Source organism: Geotrypetes seraphini, chromosome 7 (assembly GCF_902459505.1).
Source record: "Geotrypetes seraphini chromosome 7, aGeoSer1.1, whole genome shotgun sequence".
Taxonomy (NCBI): Eukaryota; Metazoa; Chordata; class Amphibia; order Gymnophiona; family Dermophiidae; genus Geotrypetes; species Geotrypetes seraphini.
In genome coordinates, this window is record NC_047090.1 from 68146487 (window position 1) to 68173452 (window position 26966).

A 26966-nucleotide genomic window follows, 5' to 3' on the forward strand; every position below is an offset into this window, starting at 1 on the left:
ACAGAAAGTGGACAAGGTGAGCCGAGACAAAATTTTACATGAAACTTCTTTTCACTCTGAGAAGCCGGCTGAAGTTACCCTGGATTCAATTTGGGACTTGGTTTCCAAACTAGAAAACTCTTTAACTAAACAGATTAAAGATGTTGAAAAGAATTCAAAAACTCAGAAACAAGAAATAGAAGAAAACAAACAAGAAATCTCCAATGTAAAAGTTAAAGTAGGGGATATAGAAGAAGAACTGACTGTGATTAAACAAGTTCAATCAACAATAATAAAAGATAATCAGATTATTAGAAGAAAATTGGAGACAATGGAAAATAGTTATCGAGCCAATAATCTATGCTTGCTGAATTTTCCAAAAGTTCCTTCTATAAGCCCAAGGGAAATGATAAAAAAGTACTCTACAGAGATTTTAAATATTCCCAAGGACTCAATACCTCCCTTAACCCGGGTATATTATTTGCCTGGTAAAGTAATGGAGCAGCAAGCGGATGATCAGAATCAGGTTCAGCAGGACTTGCAATTAGATTAGAAAGCAATTCTAGAAGCTTCTGATAAAGAATTGGCTAAACCAGCAACTCTTCTATTTGTGGCATTATTGCCAGATAAAGAATGGTTATTAAAAATGTTCTTTAAACATAAATATAAGGTTTGAAAATTCAAGTTTTCCCAGATGTTAGTAAGGAAACTCAAAATCGTAGACGACAGTTTCTTTTATTGAAACCAAGTGTTACAAAGTTAGGTGGTATTTTCTTCTTATGTTTTCCATGTAAATGTATTGTAAGGTATCGAGATAATAAATATGTGTTTTTTGAACTGGCCCGACTTACTACTTTCCTGACGCTGAAACGCCTGGAAAAGGAAGGAACATCACAGTAGCTAAGGAATTAAGCTTCTTCAACCAGTCAACAGAATCCTTTTTTTTTTTTTGCTTTGAACATACTTTTTGAATTTTCTTTTATAATTCACTCATAAAGACTCATGGATCAATAAATGAGGATTGTTTGAATATAGTAAATTTGCTATTAAAAATTTTTGTTTTTATTAAGTGTAGTATTAACACTCAATCTTTCTGTATAAAATGTTTGATTTTGTTAAAATGTAAAATTGATAAATAAAAAATAAATATTACATATAAAATATATATAAATTGCTCATTGCAGACATTTCTAAAAAGAAATTAATTATATAATACTCATAAAAATTTTTAATCGACATTTAGCAAAACTGATCTGAAGAAGGATTACCTTCAAAAGCTAATCTTACTATGCTCTGGTTAGTCCAATAAAACAGGTATCACTTGGATTCGTTTTGTTTTCTTTTATTTCTTTTTTATTTTTACATATTATGTAATATTTTAAATAAGTCATATCAAAATAGCTTACCTAATTAATCTACTTCAAAAATGAATGTGTGAATTCAATATGGGAGGCAGGAGTTGCTTAGCAGGAGAGAATGAATATTGCTGAGCACAGAAGCTCAAGTGAATTTGGTGATGCTGAAAGCTGAAGATTCCCCCTCTACAGTGTAATGCCAATAACAGTGCTGCAGTGATTCTTCCTGCTGCTGTCCTCTTCCTTGTCTCCTCTGTGGTATGCACTTCTGTCTAGATCAGTGGTCTCAAACTTGTGGCCCAGGGGCCACATGCGGCCCGCCAGGTACTATTTTGAGGCCCTCGGTATGTTTCTCATAATCACAAAAGTAAAATAAAACAGTTTCTTGACCATATGTCTCTTTATCTATAAATGACAATATTATTATTAAGACTTAAGCCAAAAGGAAAGATTTATAAACTATAAAGAGTTTTACCTCATGCAAAATTTTCATTTCTTTAATAAGACATTAACTATTTTTTCTGAGGCCCTCCATTGAGACCACTGGCCTAGTTGGAAGTACAGAAGAGAAAGAGGATGTGTAGGTACAAAGATGGAATAGCAGATGATTACACTGTTGTCTGTTATAAAGCTGCTGAAAGCTACAGATATAAGAGAAATGAATACCCAAGGGCAGTGCATAGTGAGGGTATGAGATGGTGGCAGCCCCTCCCCCCTCTTTTCTGCCTCCCACTCTTTCCATGACCCCCCTCCCACCACACATGCATGTGCCCCTTTCCTTCTCCCATACTTCTTTAATTTCACTGGTGTGAGCAGCATCTCCAACCCGCTGCCTGCACCGGCCTTGGCTCTCTCACATCACTTCCTGGTTCCATGACCAGAAAGTGACATCAGAGGGAGAGCCAAGGTTGGAGCTGTTGCTCGTACCGGCAAAGAGTTAGAGGCGCAGGGGGAGAGAAGGCGCATGCACAGTGGTGGTGGGGGGGGGGGAGGACAGGGTGGAGAGGTGCCGGCAAAGATGGCGCCCGAGGCAGTCTGCTCCACTTGCTACGCCACTACCTATGGGCACAGTATTAATGTCCATACTACCCCAGTTGACTATAGTTTTCCAGTTTGTTATATAACTGCCTAAATGCTGGCAATCAGGCTCTATAAATTAATCATTCCCTGTTAAGAGTAAACAAATGGCCAACTGCTTTTTTCAGTTTGGGCCGAAACGGTCTCGGATGAAACTGAAACCAAAAAGTAATTTAGTTGTGTGAATATGAACCAATGAGCCCACTGGGGATCGTCAGCAGTCAGTCAGCAGCCCTCTGCTAAACCCACAGCAGATTATTTCTTTCCAGTCCCAGGAACTGCAAGCACAAGTTGACAACTGGGCGAGCCACTTTAACAAGGACTTCTCAACAAGCCTGGCATGTTTAGGCTCTCAAAGTCAATGCAGATGTAATTAAATAAGGTGGTTTGGGGGATCAGGAGAATGAAGGAGGGTGAGCTGCTTCTTAGGGTGGTCATGGCTTGTGAGCCAATTTAATTGGATGCACATCTAGAATTGGCACTCAGTTTTGGGCGCCATATATAGAATCCGAGGGTATATGTCTGGTTATTTCCAAACATATAATGCTGTTACTTGGACATAGCCCAGCATTGAATTTCAGAGTCTAATTTACCCGTTGTGTTTTTTAAAAATTGCTGATCGGTGCCAGTGAACATTAACTAGTATGCTGGATTATGTACCTCCTAGGAAGAAGCTCATCCTAGCAGGTGTTACAAGTTTCAGCAACCAGTTTTATTTCACATTACTCCTGATTGCACAGATTCTCTTACTGTAGCTTTCCCTCCTTCAACTCTTACAAGCCTTTCATCTGAGTTTCCTGTGCATAGGTAAATGAATCGGCAAAAAATTGCGTTTTCCTAAACACTAATTACCAAGTGCCCCCTGTTCTTGTACTCATCCTGAATTACAGAGTGATGCAGAATATTGGTATCTATTACACACTTTCCAGTTCTTGACAAGATGTAAGGAACAACGAAATAGAAAATTTGCACTGTGACAGCCAGAAAGCAGACAACTTTTCATGGTGACAAGTACTAATGTACTCTGTTGTGTTCTTGACTTACAGTTACATAATGTCCAGTGGGTATAAACCTGCCCCTCTGGATCTTACTGATGTCAAACTTTTACCTGCACAAGAATTTCTAGTGGATAAACTTGCTGAGAATGCACACAATGTTTGGGCAAAGGACAGAATCAAACAAGGATGGACCTATGGCATCCAGCAGGTAAACATCATCGTCATATACAGTACAAGTACTACTACTACTATTAATTACTTCTATAGCGCTGCCAGACGCATGCAGCGCTGTACAGAGTCACAAACAGTAAGAAAACAGTCCCTTCTCGAAAGAGCTTACAATCTAAACAGGCAAGGCAGACAAACAGGATATCATGGATACAGTTAAGGGGAACGGTTAATCAGTTGCCTGGGTTGGAAGGCAGAGGGGAGTACAGGACAAAGAAGCCATTGTGACATCACTGATGAGGTTGGCTCTTATTGGTGGAATGAGACATTATGACATCACAATCTCAGCTCTGCTTCCCAAAGACTGAAACTCTTCACACTAGTACAACTACTATGAATTATTTCTATAGCGCTACCAGACACACGCAGCGCTGTACAGAATCACAAAGAAGACAGTCCCTGCTTGAAAGAGCTTACAATCTAAACAGGCAAGACAGACAAACAGGATGTCATGGATACAGTTAAGGGGAATGGTTAATCAGCTGGCAGAGTTGGAGGGCAGAGGAGTAGGGTTAAGGATTGAAGGCTATATCAAAAAGGTGGGTTTTCAATCTGCTTTTAAACAAGGGAAAGGAAGGGGTACTTGGGTTACAGAATCAGGGGGCTTGAATTTCAGCTAGCCATCAAAGTGAAGTACCAGCAGACAGTGCTTAACTTTATTACTGTAAGCAGAGGTATGCATTTAAGTACTTTTTTGTACTGGTTGGCACTGCTCTTATCTGTTTAAGTTAAGACTTATAAGTTTGCTGATCTAACTTAAATAATAAGTTGTCCAGAAAATGGCAGAATTTTGCCACTGAGTGGATACTGTATATGCTCGAATATAAACAAAGATTTTTGAGCCAAAAATTGATCAAAAATGGGAATCTTGGTTTATATTTGAATACCTACCTAATTATAAACATTTTTATCCTCCCCTCCCCACTTAATATCCGGCACTATTTTTATTACTTGCCCCTGCTTATTGGCTTGCACCCAGCCCCTCCCCACACCTTCCCTTACAGCCCTGGTAGACCATTGGTGATCTGGGGAAGGAACGATCCTCCTTTGCTCCTGCCTATGCGGTCTCTGCACTGAAAATGGCTGCTCTAAGTTTCAGGCTTCACGTTATACTAAATCAATATTGAGCAGTGGCGTACCTAGGTTTAAATTGGTCCCTGGTAGAAAGGTTAAGATTTCCCCCTCCCTCATAATATCATCTCTCTCAAGATTATGGGGATCTAGGATTGGGGAGGGGGGTAAGGAGGAGGCACCCCTTCAAGCTCCAGTAATAAATGCTGCAAAAAAGCAAGCACATTCCAGACCTACATAAAAACCTGTCATAGTAATAGAAATAGAAACTGAAATGCAAGGTATCAGAAACATGATGGCAGATAAAAGCCAAATGGCCCATAAAGTCTGCCCATTTGCAGCATCCACTACCTTCTTCTCTCCCTAATAGATCCAAATGCCTGTCCCTTGCTTTCTTGAATTCAGACACAGTCTTTGTCACCACCACCTCTACTGGGAGACTATTCCATGCATCTACCAACCTTTTGGTAAAAAAAAAGTATTTCCTTAGATTACTTCTCTTAACTTCATCCTATGCCATTCTAGAGCTTCCTTCCTCTACAGCAGGGTTGAAACCACGGAAGACTGCGAAGATCTGCAAAGGGACTTAACGACACTAGAAGAATGGGCCAAAAAGTGGCAAATGAGCTTTAACGTAGGGAAATGCAAGGTCACGCATGTAGGGAAAAAGAACCCGATGTTCAGCTACAAAATGGGGGGATCACTGCTAGGGGTAAGTAACCTTGAAAGAGACCTGGGAGTGATGGTAGACACAACTTTGAAGGCGTCGGCACAGTGCGCCACTGCCTCAAGAAAAGCAAACAAAATGTGGGTATCATTAAGAAGGGTATCACGACCAGGACGAAGGAAGTCATCCTGCCACTGTATCGTGCAATGGTGTGCCCGCATCTGGAATACTGTGTCCAGTACTGGTCGCCGTACCTCAAGAAGGACATGGCAGTACTTGAGGGAGTCCAGAGAAGAGCAACTAAACTGATAAAGGGTATGGAAAACCTCTCATATACTGACAGACTGAAAAAGCTGGGGCTTTTCTCCCTGGAAAAGCGGAGACTTAGAGGAGATATGATAGAAACCTTCAAGATCCTGAAGGGTATAGAAAAGGTAGACAGGGACAGATTTTTCAGATTATGGGGAACCACAAGTACAAGGGGGCACTCGGAGAAATTAAAAGGGGACAGGTTTAGAACAAACGCCGGGAAGTTCTTTTTCACCCAGAGGGTGGTGGATACATGGAACGCGCTTCCGGAGGCTGTGATAGGCCGGAGCATGTTACAAGGCTTCAAAGAAGGTTTGGATAGGTTCCTAGAGGATAAAGGAATTGAGGGGTACAGATAGGAGTAGAGGTAGGTCATAGGGATAGTCAGAGACCACTGCTCAGGAAATGGGCCTGATGGGCCGCCGCGGGAGCAGACCGCTGGGCGAGATGGACCTCTGGTCTGCCTCAGCGGAGGCAACTTCTTATGTTCTTAAGTTCTTATGTTCTTAAATGAAAGAGACTTGCCTCATGCGCATTTATGCAACGCAGGTATTTAAACATATCTATCAAATCTCCCCTCTCTCGCCTTTCCTCCAAAGTATACATACTGTATTGAGATATTTAAGTCTGTCCTCACACGCCTTATGACGAAGACCACTGACCATTTTAGTAGCCTTCCTCTGGACTGACTCCATCCTGTGTATATCTTTTTAGTATTGAAACATTTTTATTGAAAATAAGTGCCATACAAGAGAACAGAATAACATTCAACAGAAACACCCCACCAAAATCCCCACCCCACCCTTCTATACACCTCCCTCAAAAAAGCCCCATCTATTTATATCATTTTGAAGGCGTGGTCTCCAGAATGGTACATAATATTCTAAATGAGGTCTCACCAGTCTTATACAGGATCATCAATACCTCCTTTTCCTACTGGCCATACCTCTCCCTATGCACCCTAGCATCCTTCTAGCTTTTGCTGTCGCCTTCTCAACTTGTTTGGCCTCCTTAAGATCATCACATACCATCATACCCAAGTCCTGCTCCTCTTTCGTGTACAAAATTTATTCACCTAAATGCATGACGTTGCCTTTCTTAGCATTAAATCTTAGCTGCCAAATTTCAGGGATGCATATTTCCTAAATCTCAACTTGAAAAATGAGCAGAATCAACTGATGTATGAAATTAATCTGATAACAAAAAGACAATGAGGAAAGGACCTCAAATACCCATACCATAGGTAAAACCTTACGTCTTTGATGGTGTATTGAGTAATATCATTGGTCCTGTAAAACCTCAGTTTTGAATTTATTTAATAAACCAAAATGAAAAATATCATAACTCATTCCACTGCTTAAGTGAAAAAATGCATTTTCTTTTGAATTAGCAACACAAATGGCTTCAAAAAGAGAAACACTTAACTCCCAGTGGAAGCTCTTACATTTCACTTGGTTAGTCCCAAATAGTAAATCGAGCACAGAGCCAAGGAGAGCCAGTATATCAGGGAATAGAGATAAAGATCTTTAACCATAGAGCTAAGAAAAGTAGGGCACTGAAATGCTGCACCTGTCCAATCATCTGTTTCTTCTTTTCATTCTGAGCAGTTGTCACAGACCATCAGCCCTCTCAAAGAACTTTGAGGAAGGTCTTTCCACCTGCTAAGCCCCATCAACTCTTTCCCTTGCCAATCTTCAAGAAAAAACTCAGAAAGCTTATTGCAGAGTTAGTGGCTCAACACATATGAAGATCATTGAGCAGAATGTGTTGTCTTACTCTAGGGATGGAGATTCACCCAACCCCCTGAAGGCCCTGACAGTACTGATCTGAATTTGACTGGTTGAGCAGCTTCTTCTTGCTGCCTGCTCAACCAATCAAATTCAGAGCAGTGCTCGGGGCCTTCAGGGGATTCAGTGAATCCCCAGTCCTACAGCCCTGCTTTATTTTTTATTTACTTTTTGCTTGATGCAGTTTGACTAGTTGAGCAGGCTATGGGATATAGATGGCCAGGGTTATGAAATAGCATGCAGGCAGATGTGCAAATCCAAATCATTGCCAATTAATATTATTGATTGTTAACATCAATTAATTGTTACACAATTTATTTGCACATGCATCTATGACCTGTTTGATTTATCTTACTTTCTATAACAAATACCCATTATAGGGAGCAATTATGCTTTGTGTATTTTCTGATCTCTCGAAGGACCTCAAGAACAAGAAAAACCCTCGTTTAGTGCCACATGCTTTACTTGATGAAAGAACAAAGAAATCAAGCAGAGAGAGCCTGCGGGAAGCTATTCGTACGTTTACTGGTTATGGCTATAGTATTGATCCACCAGACCAAGAACTGGGTAAGTTCCAACTATTGGTAACATTGATAATAAAATCAATGACAAATTTTTACCTTCACAATCTGAAATCAGGTAAATCATTATCCATTAGTACACTTATCTCTTTCTATATATGGTGTTGTGAGCCACCTAGGAAGGTTAGTATTTTAGCAAAGTTTATACTAAAAAATTATGATTAGGATCTTAATCTAAACCCTGATAGGGAAAAAGGATAATCCTACTGAATAAATCTCAGACAAAATTGATTGTTTATTCAGCAAAAAGATTCAACAAGTACGTGTGTGAAAAGATATGTGAACCCTTCATTCGTTAATTGATAGCACCTCCTTCAGAAGCAATAACTTCAACTAAATATTTTCTGTAACTCTTGATCAGCATCTCATATCACTCTTGAAGGTCTTTGGTCTGTTCTTTCTTACTGAAATGTTTAAACTCTGTGACAACTGAGGGTTTTCTTAGATGAAGAGTTATGTTAGAGCTTGCCATAACATTTCAATAGTGTTTAGGTAGATACTTTGGCTTAGCTAATTCAAAACACATTTCTCTTTCAAATATTTTGTAGTAGTTACTTGAATGTTTGGGGTCATCAACTTACTGTTTGACCCACTTTTGATCTTCAGATAATACACAGCTTTACATTCTCCTCAATAATTTTCTGATATTCAAGTAGAATTAATGTTCCATCAATGATATAAGCCAGTGGCTCCAAATAGTTGGTTGAAATGCTCTTCAAATCCTGTAAATATGTTAATTTCGATCTTGCCCACTTGATATAGTAACTGCAAACAATCTCTTAAGTGTGCTACTCAGGCATCTCATTTATGGAATATGCTACTGTTGGCAATCCAAAAAAAAGTGAGCTTTTAATATATATCCTTGAAGTGTTGTAGAATTTATATTAGTATTAATTTATGAATTTTAATAACCAATATGAACAAGTAGACCAAGGCACTTTACAAAATTAGTAGAATGTGTAAGCTTGAAATCTTTTGGTGGTCTTCAGAACTTTCTCATATTCACACTGCGACCCTTTACATGAAAAATATTGGAGCCCACTAATATAACATAACTAGTTTTTTAGCTCGTTACTTTAACGGGTGGTAGAATAGATGTGTAGACTTGGGCATTTCTTTCTTTCTCTTTCTTTCTGTACGTCTGTCTTTCTTTCTCTCTCCCTGCCCCCTTTCTTTATGTCTGTCTTTATTTCTGTCTCTCTCCCTGGCCCCCTATCTGTTTTTCCTGCCTGCTGTCTGTCTGTATTTATTTATTTCTTTCTGTCTCTCCCCCCTGTCCAGCAGTAGCCTTTCTCCCTTCCTTTTACCTTCCCCCTGTGCAACATCAGCATTTCTTCCCCCCTCCCCCCTTCCTTGGTCTTCCTTCTCCCTCATTCCCTCTGTCTCCCCAAAAGGGTGCTGCTGCAGCATCCCCCTCCCCCCCCCGCAGTCTCACACAGCCGTCGGCAGCACAGCATTCACAACTCATTGCTCCTGCTTGCTTCGGTCCTTCTCGCTGCCGGGTCACACCTACTTTCTTTTTCCGCGAAGGCAGGACCCGGCAGCGAGGAAGGCCCAAAGCAAGCAGGATAAGCGAGTTGAAGCCTCCCTCCATGCCCTATTTTCATTCAATGCCGTCCTAGCCAGGAAGCAACTTCGGCCATGCTCCGGGGGCTCTAATACTGTGCTTGCTGGCTTTGCTTCTCCTCCCTTCCTTCCCCCCACCCCCCCACCCCCGTCTCTGGTTTCGGAGGAACAGGGTCAGGAAGCAGGCAAGCACAGCGTAATCAGAAGTCAGCCGGTGTCAGAGATCAGGAAATCAGCTGAGGCAGGCCCTGCGCATGCGCGGGCACGGCACAATGGATCACGGACCTACCAACTTTGAAGTGCGCATGCGCGCTAAGGGAATTATTATAGGGGATAATATATAAGGGAGCAAGTTTAATACTTACAGCAAGATTGCACTAAATAACAAGTTTTGCTAATGTAGAACAGTCTTTTTCTCCTACAATATTGTGAAGTTTTTTAACTGTTCTGTTTTTCCTGACTGTCATAAGCAAGCCAGTGATATGAGCTGGGCTTCTGATTTTAACAACGATTTATTTTGAAGCCTGTTTCTTGGTTCTGAGCTTACTATTTGTTAAGGATTATTTTCGCGGATTACCCCTTTCTGCAATTCATCATTAGCAAACTCGTTATTATTTAGTGCAATCTTGCTGTAAGTATTAAGTTTTCTCCTTTATATATTACATAAGTTACTAAGGGCTCCTTTTATAAAGGTACGTTAGGGCCTTAATGCGCGGAATTGCGCGCGCTAGCCGCTACCGCCTCCTCTTGAGCAGGCAGTAGTTTTTCAGGTAGTGCGTGCTATAGCGTGCGCTAATCCGGTGCGTGTGCTTAAAACGCTAGCGCACCTTTGTAAAAGGCTCAAGAATGAAATAGCGGCTTTAGATTTTCTGTTGATCAACGTTTTGAAATCCTGCAAGTTCCTGCGCTGTCTCAAACAGGAGCTGAAGCTATGGATACATCTGAGTGGCTTGAACTTTTGAAAGACTTTAAAACCCAAAGAGCAGCAACATTCCAGAGCTGTGATGTCATAATAATAATTGATCTACTCTTTACTTCACTAGTAACAACAATAGTGCTTCCATTGTTACCCCCTTTTAATTCTTTTGCAAGCCGCCTTACCCTTAACAACCCGTGAAATGTTAAAAGATCTACTACTTACCTCTCTAGTTAATCAATAGTTCTCCCATTGTAACCCCCGTTATAATAATCTTTTGTAAGCTGCCTTGAACCGCAAGGTAATGGCGGAATAGAAATCCCTAATGTAATGTAATGTAATAATACCTCATTTCACCAATGTCTAAGAGCCAGCCTCATCAGTGATGTCACAATGGCTTCATTGTCCTAGACTTGGCTCACATAAGAGCTGCCGTATTGGGACAGACTGAAGGTCCATCAAACCTAGTATCCTGTTTCCAACCATGGCCAACCCAGGTCCCAAGTACCTGGCAGAAACCCAAAGAGCAGCAACATTCAAGAGCTGTGATGTCATAATGCCTCATTCCATCAATGCCTAAAAATGAAATTATACCTCGAGGACTTAGAATGCACAGGAGTCCCAAGTTATTTAATGATGTTGAATTTGTTAAAAAATGGAACAGCATTCTGAATCGGTGTTTGCTTGATTTAATGCTCTTGCTTATTCAAACATTGCAAAAGAGAATGGAGGATGAATTGCCTGAATTAGAAGAAAGGAAGAAACAGTTATCTACTTTACAGGATTATGAATAATCATTGTCTGACTTTAATGTGAAAATAGATAAATCTCAAAAAGAATTAAGAAGTGATAAAAGAGGGCTATGTCTATAGCTGGATGAAGATTTAGGGCTCTTTTAATAAGGTGCGCTAGCATTTTTAGTGCACGCAGGAAATTACCGCGCGCTACTCTTCTAGAACTAACACCAGCTCAATGCTGGCGTTAAGGTCTAGCGCGTTAAAGCCCTAACGCGGCTTAGTAAAAGGAGCCTTAAAGGCAATGAAGGGGATAAGGAGGCTCTTAAATATCTTTGCGTTCTGAGAGTTTAGCCTTACTGAAGACGCCCATTGAGATTGGTAAAAAGACTTTCTTTTGCGCAGAAGTTAAGCTAAGGAACTCCCTGGTGGGTCAGATACGAAACTGCAGTGAAAAGGGGAGGTTCAGAAAACGATTAAAGATGCAGCTATTCGTAGATGCCTTTTTTTAGGTATTTTCGCTAAAACTGATGAATTATCTAGGTGACAGGTCAAATGCGCGCAAGACAATAACGCACAGACAAAAACGCGAAGACAACTCAGCGCAAAGACAATACCGTGCAAATCCTCACCATGGTAATTTCCTGAGGATTGGATGTATATTCATTTTATTACATGAGTATTTTATTATGTACCTGTTTTTATTTTGTCCCTATTTTAATATTGGGTATATAAATTATGTAAACCAGTGGTTCCCAACCCTGTCCTGGAGGACCTTCAGGCCAGTCGGGTTTTTGGGATAGCCTTAATGAATATGCATGGAGCAGATTTGCATGCCTGTCACCTCCATTATATGCAAATCTCTCTCATGCATATTCATTAGGGTTATCCAAAAAACCCGACTGGCCAGTTGGTCCACCAGGACAGGGTTGGGAACCACTGATGTAAACCGTTTAGTTTTAAATGGTATATAAATAAAAAATAAATAAATAAATGTTAGGATGGAATTATCCTTAGAACAATCAAGTGGCAATGAGGAAGAAAATGAACAGGAGGGGCAACTAAGGGCTCCTTTTACTAAGGTGCGCTAGCATTTTTAGCTCACGCTGCGGATTAGCGTGCACTGCCCCCCACGCTACGCACCAAGAACTAACGCCAGCTCAATGGTGGCATTAGCGTCTAGCGCGCAGGGCAGTGCAGCGCCTAAAACCGCTAGCGTAGCTTAGTAAAAGGAGCCCTAAATGCTCGAGGAAGAGGAAAAAGTTGTATGAACTGGTCCAACTGGAGGTCTTGTGGCTGAGGGGACTATAATAGAGGGGGTGGGGGGTGGGAATATGGTGAGATCAAATACAAGAACACGTCAGAGAGACAATTCATCATAATTAACCTTTCTAACTATCAATTAACCAATGATCAGTTTGGGAAAAGAGTATCTCTTTCGTCCTTTCCTGTAAACATGATCCTTTCCAGTTTAGAATAGATTTTGCTAATTTTTTTGTTGTTGTTCTTTACAACTGAAACATTGTTTTGCTGGGAAAGAGCTTGAAAGAAAATCTTTTTCTGATATCCGGTGTAAGAGTGCCTGAGTCCCGCCAGGACTGATGAACCCAGTAATACATGTGTCTGTCAAATGGTTCTTCAGGATATTGAGAAGCTTGAACAGAAAGCTGGTTTTGTACCTTTTAATTTAACAAATTATACGAGAACCCACAACATATAATATGTTCATATAATGATTCAAAATATTGTGTGATTGTGGTACTGAGGTACCCCCCCTCCCTCCCCTTCAAACCCAGCATGCACCCAAAAAGAGAGAGAAAAAGCCTCAGCCTAATGTAACAGTATAGAACCAAAACGTACAAATCAAAACTGCTTTTGATACTTTCACCTTTTAATTTAACCCATGGTCTGAAGAGGAAAAGAGAGGCTCCATGGGCTAGGGGAATGGGAAGGGAGGAAAAGAGAGAGGCTGTACAGACCGGGGGTAGGGAGGTGGAGGTGGCAAAGGCGGCCTATGGCTGCTGGGTGGATGGGCCTGAGCCTAAACTGGGCAGATCAGGCCTATCTAGGCCCGCCCATGCTGTGTGTATACCATGCAGAGAGATTACTTTTAAACCTTTTAACTGCCAGTTCTATTTTTTTATTGAGAATCTTGGCCTAGGCTGTTCTACAGTCCTATAACAATGCTATAAGGCCAAGTGTTCATTTATTTTGGAACATAATTTGAATGTTCTTTGTTAATGACTGTTTAATGATCAATCTGATTGTTTATTTTTTGCAGATACCAGTTTAGAAGTTACAGTATACAATACAGTTAATAAGTATTTGCTAGTGTTATTGAACACTTTCTGTTTCTGGCAATTCTAGAGGTTTGTCATAGAGTTCAGGGAGTAGCTGTCTCTTTTGATGCCAGGCATAAGTCCCAGAACCCTGATTCCAGCTAGATTGGTGCCCCTAGCCAATCTAGGTGCCTAACTTACAACCCCTTTTATCAAACTGTGCTAGAGGTTTTTAGCGTAGGCCGATGTGGTAAATGCTCCGATGCTCATAGAATTCCTATGAGTGTCAGAGAACTTACTTCACCAGCCCACGCTAAAAACCTCTGATGCAGCTTGATATAAGATGGGGGGGAGGGTTAATTTTTATAATTGGCTTAATCAGCGCTAATAATTGAAAGCACAATTAAAAATGATTTTTTAAAAAGCTGGTAGGCGCCTAATTCGGTAGGCACCTGCCACTTAGATGTAGGCGTCTACACTAAGGCTCCTACTGGCACCTACCAACAAGTAGGCATTGTTTGGGGCAAGTTTGGGACAGATTTTAGGTATGGATTCTAGCAGATACCGGTATATTAGGTCAAGATAACCCTGGCTTAATATACCAGAACCTAAGATGTTCATGCCTATGGTGCTTAAGTTGATTTAGGTGCCGCTAGGCTCAATTCTACAAATGGTACCTAACTTTGATTGACATTGACATGCTGCAGTTGCTGTTTTCCTAGGCACCTACTGAGTTAGGAGCCGTTTATAGAATCTGGCTCTCTAAGTCTATATAGGTAATGGAGCTATTTGACAGGTTATACATCAATGGGCAACAGTCTTTGTACCTCTACCATGCTGAGGCTGGCTGCAATGTCTCATTCAGACTTTTTTTTGTGTTCTTTTCACAGCTGATCAGGCAATGGAAAAAGTTGGTGTTGACAAAATTCGTTTCTTCCGTGTGGAAAAGACATATTCAGTGAAGTTTGGGAAGTGGTACTTCGAATTTGAAGCTGTGACTGGAGGAGATATGCGAGTTGGCTGGGCTAGACCCAGCTGCAGGCCTGACATCGATTTGGGATCAGACAACCAGGCATTTGTATTTGAAGGAGCCAGAGTGAGTAAATTAACTTTTTTTTTAATTTACAAAGTGGTCAATATTCAAAAGAATTTGCATTGGGTGCTAACTACATAAGCATTGGGTGCAACTACAAAAAGAAAAGCATTGGGTGCTAACTACATAAGTCCTTTGGTTTAAAACTTCATTGCCAGTAAATAATAGTTTTTGGCCAGATATCTTGAAGTCTGGTGAGAAGTTATAAAGCTTATTTTCAAAACATAGGAATGTCTCAAATGCCTACATGGATTCCATGTGCTTGAAATGCCCAGATCTCAATTTTGCAAAGGCAGAAAGGGATGTACAACACTGCAGTATGTCCAAATAGCAAGACAGTGTGTTTTGGGCTGGAATTCAGAGGACTCAAAATCAGGATGTCCAACAGTAATTACTGAATGGGAAGAATTGTCCAAGCCTAAAAAGAAGGATGTCATAAGTTAGACTTGTTTCAGTCACATCCAGGGTACAAAAAGTACTCTGATTGAGACCATTCCAGGGAATAAAGCATGATACCTCCTTCATTCCCCAGTGATTGCTGTACCTTCTCGCTCTTTACTGAAAGTGAAGCTAAAAAGGGGTACTAGGCTGTATGACAGCTTCAATTGTTATGGGCATTCTTAGCAAAACAGGAAGCAAGGCTGAGGAGTAGCCTAGTGGTTTGTGCAGTGGACTTTAAACCAAGGAACACAAATTCAAATTCCACTTTAACTCTTATTTTGTAATTGTGAGCCCTTCACTATTCATGATGCTTAATACAGACACAAGGCTATGAAATCATTAGAAATGCAGCCTTCTGAGCTATATCTCCCATGACACTTTGTCTTAAGTCAGGGGTGTCCAATGTCGGTCCTCGAGGGCCGCAATCCAGTCGGGTTTTCAGGATTTCCCCAATGAATATGCATGAGATCTATTAGCATACAATGAAAGCAGTGCATGCAAATAGATCTCATGCATATTCATTGGGGAAATCCTGAAAACCCGACTGGATTGCGGCCCTCGAGGACTGACATTGGACACCCCTGTCTTAAGTAATGTGAGTAAAATAGAAAATGATGGCAAAATAAGACCAGTGTGGTCAATTCAGTCTGCCCAATAGTCAGGGTTATAACTGTCGCTTCATTCAGGATAATCTTCCATGCCTTTGTTTAGGGTTGTAACTGCCACTCCATTTAGGATATAGTCCCCTGCACTGACTCTCCCCTCCCTTTGTTATTTATGAAGAGCAAAAGTCATTTAAGTTTCATTTTGGGTGAAAATTCTCTACACATGGGTTCCATTCTCTTGCCATTTAGACAATACAGTAATATATACAACCATACACATGCAATACAAAGAATTCTTCAATATCAATTATAGAACCATATTGTCTCCCCCAACCCCCCCCCCCCCCGAACCACTCCCCCCTGAAAAGAGAGAGAGAGAGAGAGAATAAAGGGGCAAGAGAGAAGAGGAAATGAAGTAATCTTCCCCAAAAAGCAAAACACTACTCAGAAATCATTCACAACATCCTGCCAAATACAGCTAAAATATCTAAATAGGTGACTGTTGAAAGAGCACCTCCTTTGAGGCCCAATTCTATGCATTTTGATTTTAGCAACATGTGTCGGACTAGGCCAAAGGCTGCTGAGAGGTCCAGGAAACCCACCAGTGCGACTTCTCCTTTTGCATGTTGTTTGAGGACCAAATCCTGTACTGCTACTAGCATGGTTTCTGTGCTCAGGTGTCTTCTGAACCCTGAATGGGCCTGGTCTACCTTGAATGAGTTTTCTAGGAAGTCAGATATTTTTTGACAGGCTAGTTTGTCTATTAGTTTAGATATCAACGGTTGGTTGGCTACCGGTCTGTAGTTGGAGGGATCTTCTAGGTCTTTTTCTTTACTCTTCAGGATGGGCCTGATAACAGAGTTTCCGTTTAAGTGGAATATGTCCAGAATATAATGATTCATTGATAAGGTCTGTGAGGTAGGAGAGTCTTGGGCCTTCAAGCTCTCTTATAGGGTATATAGGGCATGTATTGAGGGATGGTGGGCCCGGTTTCACTCTTCTCAGAAGTTTCTTCACCTGGATCTCTGTGACAGGTTTGATCTCTTCCGTTGTGACTCCCATTTCCCCTGTCTCATTGTTTATTAATATATTGCTATTTAGGCCATGGCCTTTCTGTAGCTTCATTATTTTCTCTGTGAAAAAGTTGCTGAATTCTTTACTGATTAGGGAACATTTGTTGGTGATTTCTTAATGTTTTTTTCCTCAACAAACTATACAGTACCTGGTACAGAGTTTTTGTGGATTTTCCAGCTTCAAGGATCTTTTTTGAGTGGAATTCTCTCTTTTCTTACCTTTTTGATATAAATTCTGTTGACTTGAAGTCAGGTTGTTCTTGCTTCTTCATTTTCATCTGAATATCCTCCACTTCCTTTCAAGTTTTATTTGCTCTCTTTTTAGCTTCATGATTTCATCAGAAGGGGTGAACCCATCTTTTCTATTGTTTTTTTTTTTTTGTAATTTTAATGGAGCTACCTCCTCTAGAATTTTATGAACGTTGGAGCATTTAGCGCTCCGGGCGATAGTAAAAGGGGGGAGATAGTAAATAAATTCTGCATGACAGTTCTTAAATAACCTTTTTAACATGTCTTATTCTTCAGTAGAATCCTGAGAAATTTCAAGCAGATCTCACAAGGTTTGCAGATGTGGAGAGAGAGAGTGTCTAGTCTTTTCATAACAGAGGTATTCTTCTTCCAGGGTCAGTGCTGGCACTCGGGCAGCACATTCTTTGGGCAGAACTGGCAGCCAGGTGATGTGGTAGGTTGTATGATCAACCTGGAAGACAAATCGATGATTTTCACTCTAAATGGAGAATTGCTTATTACCAACAAGGGCTCTGAATTGGCTTTTACTGACTTCGAGACAGAGGATGGTATGTGAAAATTAAAACTGAATTGTATGCAACTCTATAAGAGACTTGACTACTGGTGCTTGTGATGACTGTGAATGCTAATACTTAGGAAGAGTCTGCATGGCTTTATTAAAGGAAGTCAGAAGTGGAAGAGTAACATAATAGATCATGCAGTGAACTGAGTTTGATTGTGCTGCGGCTCCTTGTGATCTTGAGGAAATCACTCAACCCTCTATTGCCCCAAGAAGATAATGATACAGTGACAAAATTCATCACTGTTCCCATCCCTGTGGACAACTGTGGGAAACAATCCTGTGTTATTTTTTAGTGTCTATCTCAACCTCGGTCCTTCTACACCAGCATTCCTCAATGCAAGATTTGAGGTTCAGTGGTTGTGCCCAGGGCAGGATTAACCAATAGGCCAAGTAGGCACATGCCTAGGGCCCAAAATGGTCAGGGGGGCCTGATGAAGGAGGGCATCAACATTGTTTTTTCCAAACGGCGATAGGCCCCTCCAGCATCGATTGGCAATGCAGGCCTCACCCCGATCGGCAATGCAGCCCCCCCCCCCCCCCCATCGATGGAAAGTAAGACAAGCAAGCAACGTGGATAAGAAAGGCAACGGGAACTGTAATTGAGCAAGCGGTGCTGCTTGCCCAAAGCTTCCCACTGACACAGCTTCCTGTTTCTGCCTGGGCACATGGTGGGGCGGGGCGGGGCAGGGGGCCCAGTGTACTTGTGTGCCTAGGGGCCCTCGACGAATTAATCCTGCCATGGTTGTGCCCATTCATACTCTGATTCTTCCCTCTCCTTAAAGAATCACATGGAGATGGTTTTCTGTGGTTATCCATCGGGATGGGAACGGTGATGAATTTTGTCACTGTGTCATTCTCTAGCCTCAAGTACATAACTTATTTTGTGAGCCCACTAGGGACAGAAAAAGAACCTGAATTTAGTATATGTAAATCACTTTGTACCCACAGAAGAAGGTGGTATGTCAAATTCATGATCCTCTCCCCTTTTACCAGTCTATTAGAATTCTTGGAAACAAAGAGTAAGATTAAATGGAAAGAAGTAATTAGTGGTACTCCCCAAGATCTGTACTGGAGGCAGAATTGTTTAATTTATTCATTTAAAAAAATGAATAGTCTTACAAACAAGTGAGCCAACTTTTGGGAGATGAGCATTGTCCCTCCAATTCTGATCCCCCAGTAGAAAATTACCCCCTCCCCAGATTTTGATCCTCTCCCAAAAGCCTTGGTCTCCCTCAGTTCTATCCCCCTGAAAAGCATTCCCCCTCCCTTCCAATCCCCCTCATTTATTTATGTCAACAGGGACTTTCCATTGCACCTCCTGAATGCCTCCTTGGGCCTACTTTTATAATCCCTGGTGGTTTGAGGTAAAAAGGGCAGGAGCAATTCCCACTTGCTCCTGATCATCTGGCTCCAGCTTTTAAATGGTTATGGTGACCTATCTGTGCAGTTATCTATCCAGGTGCCAACACTGAATATTGCCAGTACCCAGATAAGCCAGAACTACACAGATAATGTAAAGGTGGTAATCGCTGATATTCACAGAGCTACCCGGTTAAGTGCTGCTGAACATCAGTGGATAGCCAGGCACAAATGATTTAACCAGGTAGGAGTCTCCTACTCAGTTAATTCACTTTGTATATCAACCTCAGAGTGTTTGTATCCCACACCTTCCTACAATAAAGGTCATCTAAAGAGACAATAAGGGGGGAAAGATCATAAATGGAGATCCATAGGGTAAAGGGAGCATAAAAGGTAAATGGGTGCCCAGGAATGGATGTTTTTACCTATAGCTCCTGCAGAGTCACCAGTCCAACTGTTCATTCAATCAACTTCCTTAAGAGACTGATAATGGATCTCAAGTGTTCACAGTTATATTGCCACTAGAACATGTCTCTGCGTATAACTAACTTGTGAACTATCATCGTTCCATAAAGTTATTTATGACTTTATTTTCTCTAACTTCGCTATTATTATCTTTTTTATTTTTTTATTTTTTGGTTGTATCATACTATGCATTCAACTTATTTTGCTTAAATACTCTTCTTATATTAATTTTGTGATGGTACTTAGCTCAGGTATAGGTAAACCCGGCCAGCCCGACGGAAGATCTCCGTTTCGCTCTCTTTAATTCAGTAGAGCTTCCTCAGGAACAGTATCACAATTTTTATCACCACTAAACAATAAAACATAAAAAGATATCATTATAAACACATCCAAATATTGGTAAAAGATGTTGGTAAAAAATGTATTATATAATGACTCTTACAATTAAGAAGATTTTTTTTGAAAATTGGGTGCGCAGCACAATAGTATTGAAGAAGTGTTTATTTACCTATAGCTCAACATGGTACTAATCTAGGCCTGCTTGGAAACCTATTTGGAAAAGCCAGAACTGAGGTAAGTGGGGAATGGTTAGGAGAGAATTTAAGTGGCAAAATTCACTTTGATGCTCAAATGTAGCAGGTGATATTCACGCACAAAAAAGCTTCCCTCAACTAACTTACTAACAAACAAACGACATTGAAAATATAGGGACAAGGCAGGATAGCACTATAGAAATACAAGATTTTAAAACTCAAGAAATTAGCAAGCAGTATTCAAAGGAAATCCCATAAAGTGCACCATTTTTATTTTCTATACTAGCTCTCATCAGTTTGTGTTCCAGCTTCTTGAGAATAGAGCAGAGATCTACAGAACAATGACAGCTCAGCAGACATTGTAAGAAATTTCATGTGTACTAGTAGGACTGGAACACCCTCTATTTCCTGTGATATATGCAGATTAATATTTATGAGACAAGATAAGAAATAGTCATGGGATGTTCAGAACTGAATTTCTGTTCATCATTTCTTCTGTAGTCAGAAGTAGTAATGAATGTATTTGGTTTACCTCTGCTAATTTTGTTGATAAATTCACCTAATCATATTCTCACTTATCTCTTTCAGGTTTTGTTCCTACCTGCTCTCTGGGACTGTCTCAGATTGGTCGCATGAACCTTGGAAGGGATGCCAGTACGTTCAAGTACTATACAATGTGTGGCCTTCAGGAGGGTTTTGAGCCCTATGCTGTCAACATGAACCGTGATGTTGCCACATGGTTCAGCAAACGTCTGCCAACCTTTGTCAATGTGCCCAACAATCATCCTCATGTTGAGGTACCATAAATTGTTCATAACCTCCTTACCAGAGTATTAAGGTGCCGGGGATTACATGTCTCTGAGATAGTAATGAGATATGCAGTGACAGCCAGAAACGTTGCTGGGTTGAATAGCTCCGAGATCTCTCAGGGGCTGTAAGTACCAGAACTAGGTTTGAATTAATAATTCTAGGCAATCTGTAACTGTGTCCTTGAAACTTTGAAATAGATATCCCTAATCAGATTTTAGCTGGTGGCAGTAAGAATGTGCTATCTTAAGACACTTATTTAGGCCCTAGCTGAAAACTGACCAGGATTCACTTAAGGGGAAGCAGGTCCCCCCAACTTCTTATTCCAATACATTACCCCTTCTAACACCTCTGCAAAGATCAATAGTCTCCTGCTTTCTGACCCCTTGATTTCCATTCCCCCTTGTCCCTTCCACCCTCAAATGGAAATAAAAACCCCAACAAAAATCCCTCACCCTTTGTAATCCCCCCACCAGGCCTACCTTTTACATCTCTGGTGGGTCCAATGGGCAGTAGTGATGCCCACTCATTCCTGCCTCTTGTGGCTCTAGCTTCAAAATGGTTACTGAGATCTCTAGTAGCAGTCTTGTGGACTCTTCAGGGGGTTATCAGAAGGGGAGGTAGGGGCTATTGATCTTCTGGGGAAAAGGATCAAGAGAAAGAGAAGACTAAGGTTGCTTCAGACTGCAACACAGAAGCTATGTGGATACCAGTTGATATTCAGTGTTGGCACCCTGCGACCTAAGTTAAGACTGCTATTTATGCGATTCTATTTGGTTGCTTAGCTTTGTGGGAATTGGCACTAAATACTACTATCTCATAGCTGCCAGCTTCTTCCTGACTTTGTCCTTGGAATGTCCCTCTCTGGCTGATTAGAGCTAGTTATGTGACACTGAATATCTGTGATTAGCCCTCGAGTGCAATTTTATTTTGAATATTGATTAGCCTGTATTTTTATCTCTATTGTTGAAGACTCACACCCGAAGGCAAACAATTCAAAATACTACAGTCAAATTGATCACATCTCCCTAATGAAAAATGCACATTCGCTATAGTTTCCTAGAATTCCTTTAAGATCTTGAGATTAGTATACTGGATCTTCTTCAGAGGTTTACCTCTTATTTGGCCAGTCTGCTTATCCTATACACCACTCACTCAAGCTGTAGTCTGTTCAACACCATCTCCTTGTTATTCCTTCTCACAATCAGATTTGATTAAATCTGATCAGCTGTGGATCATCTCCCCTTTCACTTACCGTTATAATCATCCCACAGGAAATGTAAGAAAGCATTAAAAATTCACTTCTTCAACCTGGCTTTTCCCATCTAATTTTGACTAGTTTGGTGATACTGACTACCCAGCCTGTTTTTCTCCTTCTGTTCTTCTTTCTGTTTCCCTGCCTCACCCTACTTGCTTCTTCCCCTTGTGTGCCTTAGAAATGAACTGTTGCAATTTGTTCTCGTAGCATTTACTACCTCTGTTTTAATCTCATTGTAAACTGCATTTTGGGGGGTGACATATATCAAATAAAGATGAAACCTGAAGGTTCTGAGAACTATAGATAACTCCTTAGTCTGTTCTTCTCTGGGCTGGTCACTGCTGCTGCATCTCTGACTTGGGCACTGCTGCAAAATACTATTGAACCTACAACTTCTAAACTACAATACCAGCATCTTTTATTAATACTGACGGGGGTTGCCATTCAACATATTACTGGAAATTGGAAGGATTATACTAAACTTAATGATACCTTGTGGTGGAATTCAGTTTGTCATATTTATAAAATGGAGAGAGTGCTTACTATTCAGCAAGGAAATGATCATAATTTTAAAAAGATTTGGGGGCCATTGATTATATATTCTAATGATCAAACACATTAAACACCTTGTTATTATATAAGATATAGGTAGGGTGGGATTTGGAAATATGATATTTGCTAATTGGTTTATTATTAATGGATGGGGTGGGTGGGGAAGGATTCTTTTATACTTTAATAATTCTAAGTAAGAATGTCAAGTGATTTGTAAAAATTTTTGATTGAATATTATGATTTTTTTAAAAAAAAGAACCTACAACTTCTGGTTCTGAATAATAAATCGTCAGAGACTACTATAACCAGTATTGCTAAAACATAATTTTTTTTTTAGGTAATCAGAATTGACGGAACCATAGATAGGCCGCCCTGCCTGAAAGTAATTCACAAAACGTTTGGTACGCAGAAGAGTAACGTGGATATGATCTATTCTCGCCTCAGCATGCCCGTAGAGTTCCACTCTGCATTTACCTGGGATATCCCAAAAAGGTAGACGCCTATTTGTCTTTACAAAATACTAGTGTGACTAGAAGCTGCACACATTTACACCAGCACTATAAATGTAAATGTCCATGTAAATATCCTTGACAGTATATCAAGTGCATACATAGGGCTCCTTTTACTAAGTCGCGTTAGGGCTTTAATGGGTACAATAGCGTGCTATGCTGCACGTGCTAGACCTTAACGCCAGCATTGAGCTGGTGTTAGTTCTAGAAGTGTAGCGCACGGTATAGCGTGCGGTAATTTCCTGCGTGCGCTAAAAACGCTAGCGCACTTTAGTAAAAGGAGTCCATAGTTTTTAGTATTTTACAATCTATCTGGCCAATTTTCAAAGTGATTTAAAAAGGCAGAAAATCACTCTGCGCTGCCCAACTGCTGATATTCAGTGGCACTAAACCGGGCAATGCTGCTGTACATTATCTGTGACTGCTGACAAAAAAGTGGGCAGATTAGGGGTAGTTTTTTGTTCCTGTTCAAACCTAGCAAAAGCAAGAGAACAAATTGACATCAAGTTTGATTAAATCACCAGACCTCAAATCCCAAGACACTGCTTAAGAAATCTTTCGTGTCTTTACTGGGGTGATAGAGTTCATCATTGGTCTTGATAAAGTGACATGTGCTCTAAATTCATTTTGTAAATTTGATTTAATAGCAATAAATATCTAAAACCACATAATTTCACCCCATTCTTATCTCCTAAAGACTTCTACTTCCAGTTGGTAACTCTTTACCCAACTTTTTTTAATTATTTTTTTTATTACTTTAAAAATTTTATATCATCGCTTATTCTATTCTTTCAAATTCTGAATGTAATTCTTGTTTTTAGTTTGAATGTAATCCGCCTTGAACCGCAAGGTAATGGCGGAATAGAAATCACTAATGTAATGTAATAAAGTGCTTAAGGTGCCAAAGAAAGGAAGGCACTTATCTTTTAGGCCCGACGGCTGCCCTACCGTTTCACACTCGGTTTCATCAGGGGCTATGCCTCCTTCTATGCGTGCGCCAAAAACTGAAAGAAACAAAACTTGATCATTATTTAAAAAGTGTCAATCCTAGCACAACTGAATGAATGTCCTCCTTAGCATCTAATTATGCAAATTGGATACTATGTTTCAATATCACATTTATTATAAAAAAGCCTAAGTTCTAACATACTATTGACTAATTCATAAGAAATTAATTAGAAATCTTATTGACAAATTGAATAAATAACTAATAACAAATTAATGGAAAAATTGGTAAAAAAAATGATTGAAATTAATTATGATTAATCAGAAAATTATTTAAAAGCTCAGAATAGTGATAATGTGAACTGATATGAGTCACACAGAGCAACATATTCAACACACCTATTCCTGAATTTCATTTAACCAAAAAGCTCACAAAACAATTTATGAACTGGGCTTCTGATTATGGTTCTAAGGTGTAAATACACAGGACCTGACATGGGTCAGTAATTTCATTGATTTTGCTGCCCTCAAGCACTTTCTGCTGCTGCTGGATTAGAGAATTCATGTGCCTTTTAGGCTTCATTTGTTTTGGCAGATTCTTTGGCTCTTTGCTTATGCATATTTTGAACCCCTGAGGAAAGAGTGGTTTCTGAAACATGGACGGTGTCGGGTCCTGTGTATTCACACCTGAGAGCCATAAATTTTATATTTTTATTTACTTTCACTTATTTTTGAATGCTACATTAAATCTTTCATAATAAAGAGACGTTTTAATACCTTGTACATCACATCTGCAGGTTTTCCTTTGTTTTGGGCTTTGTTTTTAGGTGCCATATATAGAATATGGTTCTTCATGAATAATGCATATATTTTCAAGAGTGTACATTGCACTTTTTTAAAAAAGTGTGCACTATTAATGACACACAAAAAACCAGAAAAGTGTTTTGGGGTTTTTTTTTTTTTGTTTTCTTTTTTTTTTTTTTGGGGGGGGGGTCATTTTGTTTCAATACTAACATGAAACATAGGAAACGTCAACATTTCCTATGTTGTTTCAGACAAATGCACATTCCTAATATGCACTGGCATTATAAAGATTTAAGAGCAATATCAGGAAGTACTCTTTATTCTTAAAAAGGGGAGACCTAAGTAATATAATTTATCCCAGGACAAGCAGGCAGCATATTCTTAACGTATGGGTGACATCACCGACGGAGCCCCGGTACGGACACTTTTAACTAGAAAGTTCTAGTTGGCCGCACCGCGCATGCGCGGGTGCCTTCCCGCTCGACGGAGGAGAGCGTGATCCCCAGTTTCTTCGTTTCCGTGGAGCGAAGAAGACGCATGTGCTTTCAACAGCTGTTGAAAAGCTAGTTTCTGCCTTCCCGCTCGCGTAATTTTTCATTTTTTTTCTAATTTTTCCTTTCGGATTTCCTATTTTTACTTTAAAAAAAAAAAAAACTCGTCCAGTTTTCTTTATTTTTTCAGGCCGGCCCCAGCGGGGCCTGTTGCCACCATACAGGCCTCCGGATTCGATTTTGCGGAGGCCGTGTTTCCCTTCATGCCTCCTCAACCGGGCTTTAAGAAGTGCCAGCGGTGTGCACGCCCGATCTCTCTCACCGACCTGCACAATTGGTGCCTGCAGTGCCTGGGTCCAGAGCATCGGGCTGACACTTGCACCCGCTGTGCTACGCTTAAAAAGCGCACATTAAAAAACAGGCAGATCCAGCAAAATCTTTTATTCGGTACCGGATCTGCCATGGAATCTGCTACGACGTCGACGGCACCACAAAAGTTGGCACCCACGACGTCGACACCACCAGACCCTTCTTCGGGGTCGTTGGGCCCAGGTAAGCCGGCTAAGAAGCCTTCCACTTCCCTTGAGCGCCCTCCTGCCACGGTTGCGACACCGGCCCTCCCGGCACCGCACCGACCCCGCAAACGCTCCGCTCCGATATCGGTGAGTGCCTCATCATCGGCCTCCTCATCGCCGGAGCGTAGAGCGGCACTTATGGTACCGAAGAAGAAAAAAGCGGTACCGGTGCCCCCCCCCTGGATGACCGCATCGCGGCCATACTCCAAAACCAGTTACAGGAGCAGCTCCAGCAACAACTCCAACAACTGTTGCCGGCGTTGCTGGCACCGCACCTTCCGGTACGGGACCGGTCTGAGCCTCGCACTGTCCCATCAGTGTCGACCCCCTCGGTACCGATTAATACCTCCATGCCGGTGCTCTTGGCTGAAACACCTACAGTGCATACCCGTACTGCTGCCGACCCTTCCCGGTCCCAGGAACGACATCGGTCTTCCTCTCCCTGTACCGCCTCAGTGCGCTCAGGCAAATCTCTCTCAAAGACCCGCCATGCCGAGCCTTCCACACCGATGTCCAAACGTGCACACCCTGACGTTAGAGACCCAGACTTGTGGGAAGACTCCCCGCACGGTACCGAAGAGGACGCTTCGTCAACCGACGACGAACCCTCCATGACCGATACCGCTTCAAAACCAGAATAATCCTCTTTTTCTAAATTCCTTAGGGAGATGGCAGCAGCTCTTTCCATCCCCTTAGAGTCCGACTCTAAAAAGTCTCAGGCTTTCCTCGATGCCCTAGACTTTGAGCAACCTCCCAAGGAATTTCTGAAGTTGCCCGTCCACGACATCTTACGGGAAACTTTCTATAAAAACTGGGAGACTCCCCTCACTGTTCCCGGGGCCCCTCGCAAATTGGATAGCTTGTACCGAGTTATTCCAATCCCAGGGTTTGACAAACCTCAATTGCCCCATGAATCCCTCCTGGTGGAATCTACTTTGAAAAAATCTCAGGGTTCCAGTGTATATGCCTCCACCCCTCCTGGCAGAGAGGGAAAAACTATGGATAAATTTGGTAAGCACCTTTTCCAAAATGCCATGCTAGCCAATAGAGCCAACAACTACACCTTCCACTTCTCCTTCTATATGAAGCATCTGGTGC

General features: G+C 41.1%; 1 protein-coding gene and 1 long non-coding RNA gene across 3 annotated transcripts in view; one reads left to right on the forward strand and one right to left on the reverse strand.

Annotated features, from left to right (window-relative positions):
• Positions 1-26966, forward strand: part of RYR3 (ryanodine receptor 3) — a 693107-nt gene that overhangs the window by 204915 nt on the left and 461226 nt on the right. For both annotated transcript variants that reach the window (XM_033952387.1, XM_033952388.1), the window contains exons 24-29: positions 3458-3617; positions 7891-8038; positions 14438-14643; positions 17382-17556; positions 20516-20724; positions 22882-23036. In XM_033952387.1, the coding sequence (XP_033808278.1) occupies positions 3458-3617; positions 7891-8038; positions 14438-14643; positions 17382-17556; positions 20516-20724; positions 22882-23036 (1053 nt within the window). The remainder of the gene's footprint in view (positions 1-3457; positions 3618-7890; positions 8039-14437; positions 14644-17381; positions 17557-20515; positions 20725-22881; positions 23037-26966) is intronic.
• On the reverse strand, positions 17020-19677 carry LOC117363880. The gene is made up of 2 exons (XR_004540147.1): positions 19355-19677; positions 17020-17459 (listed from the first exon to the last, which is right to left on the reverse strand). It is a non-coding gene; the product is annotated as an uncharacterized LOC117363880 (long non-coding RNA).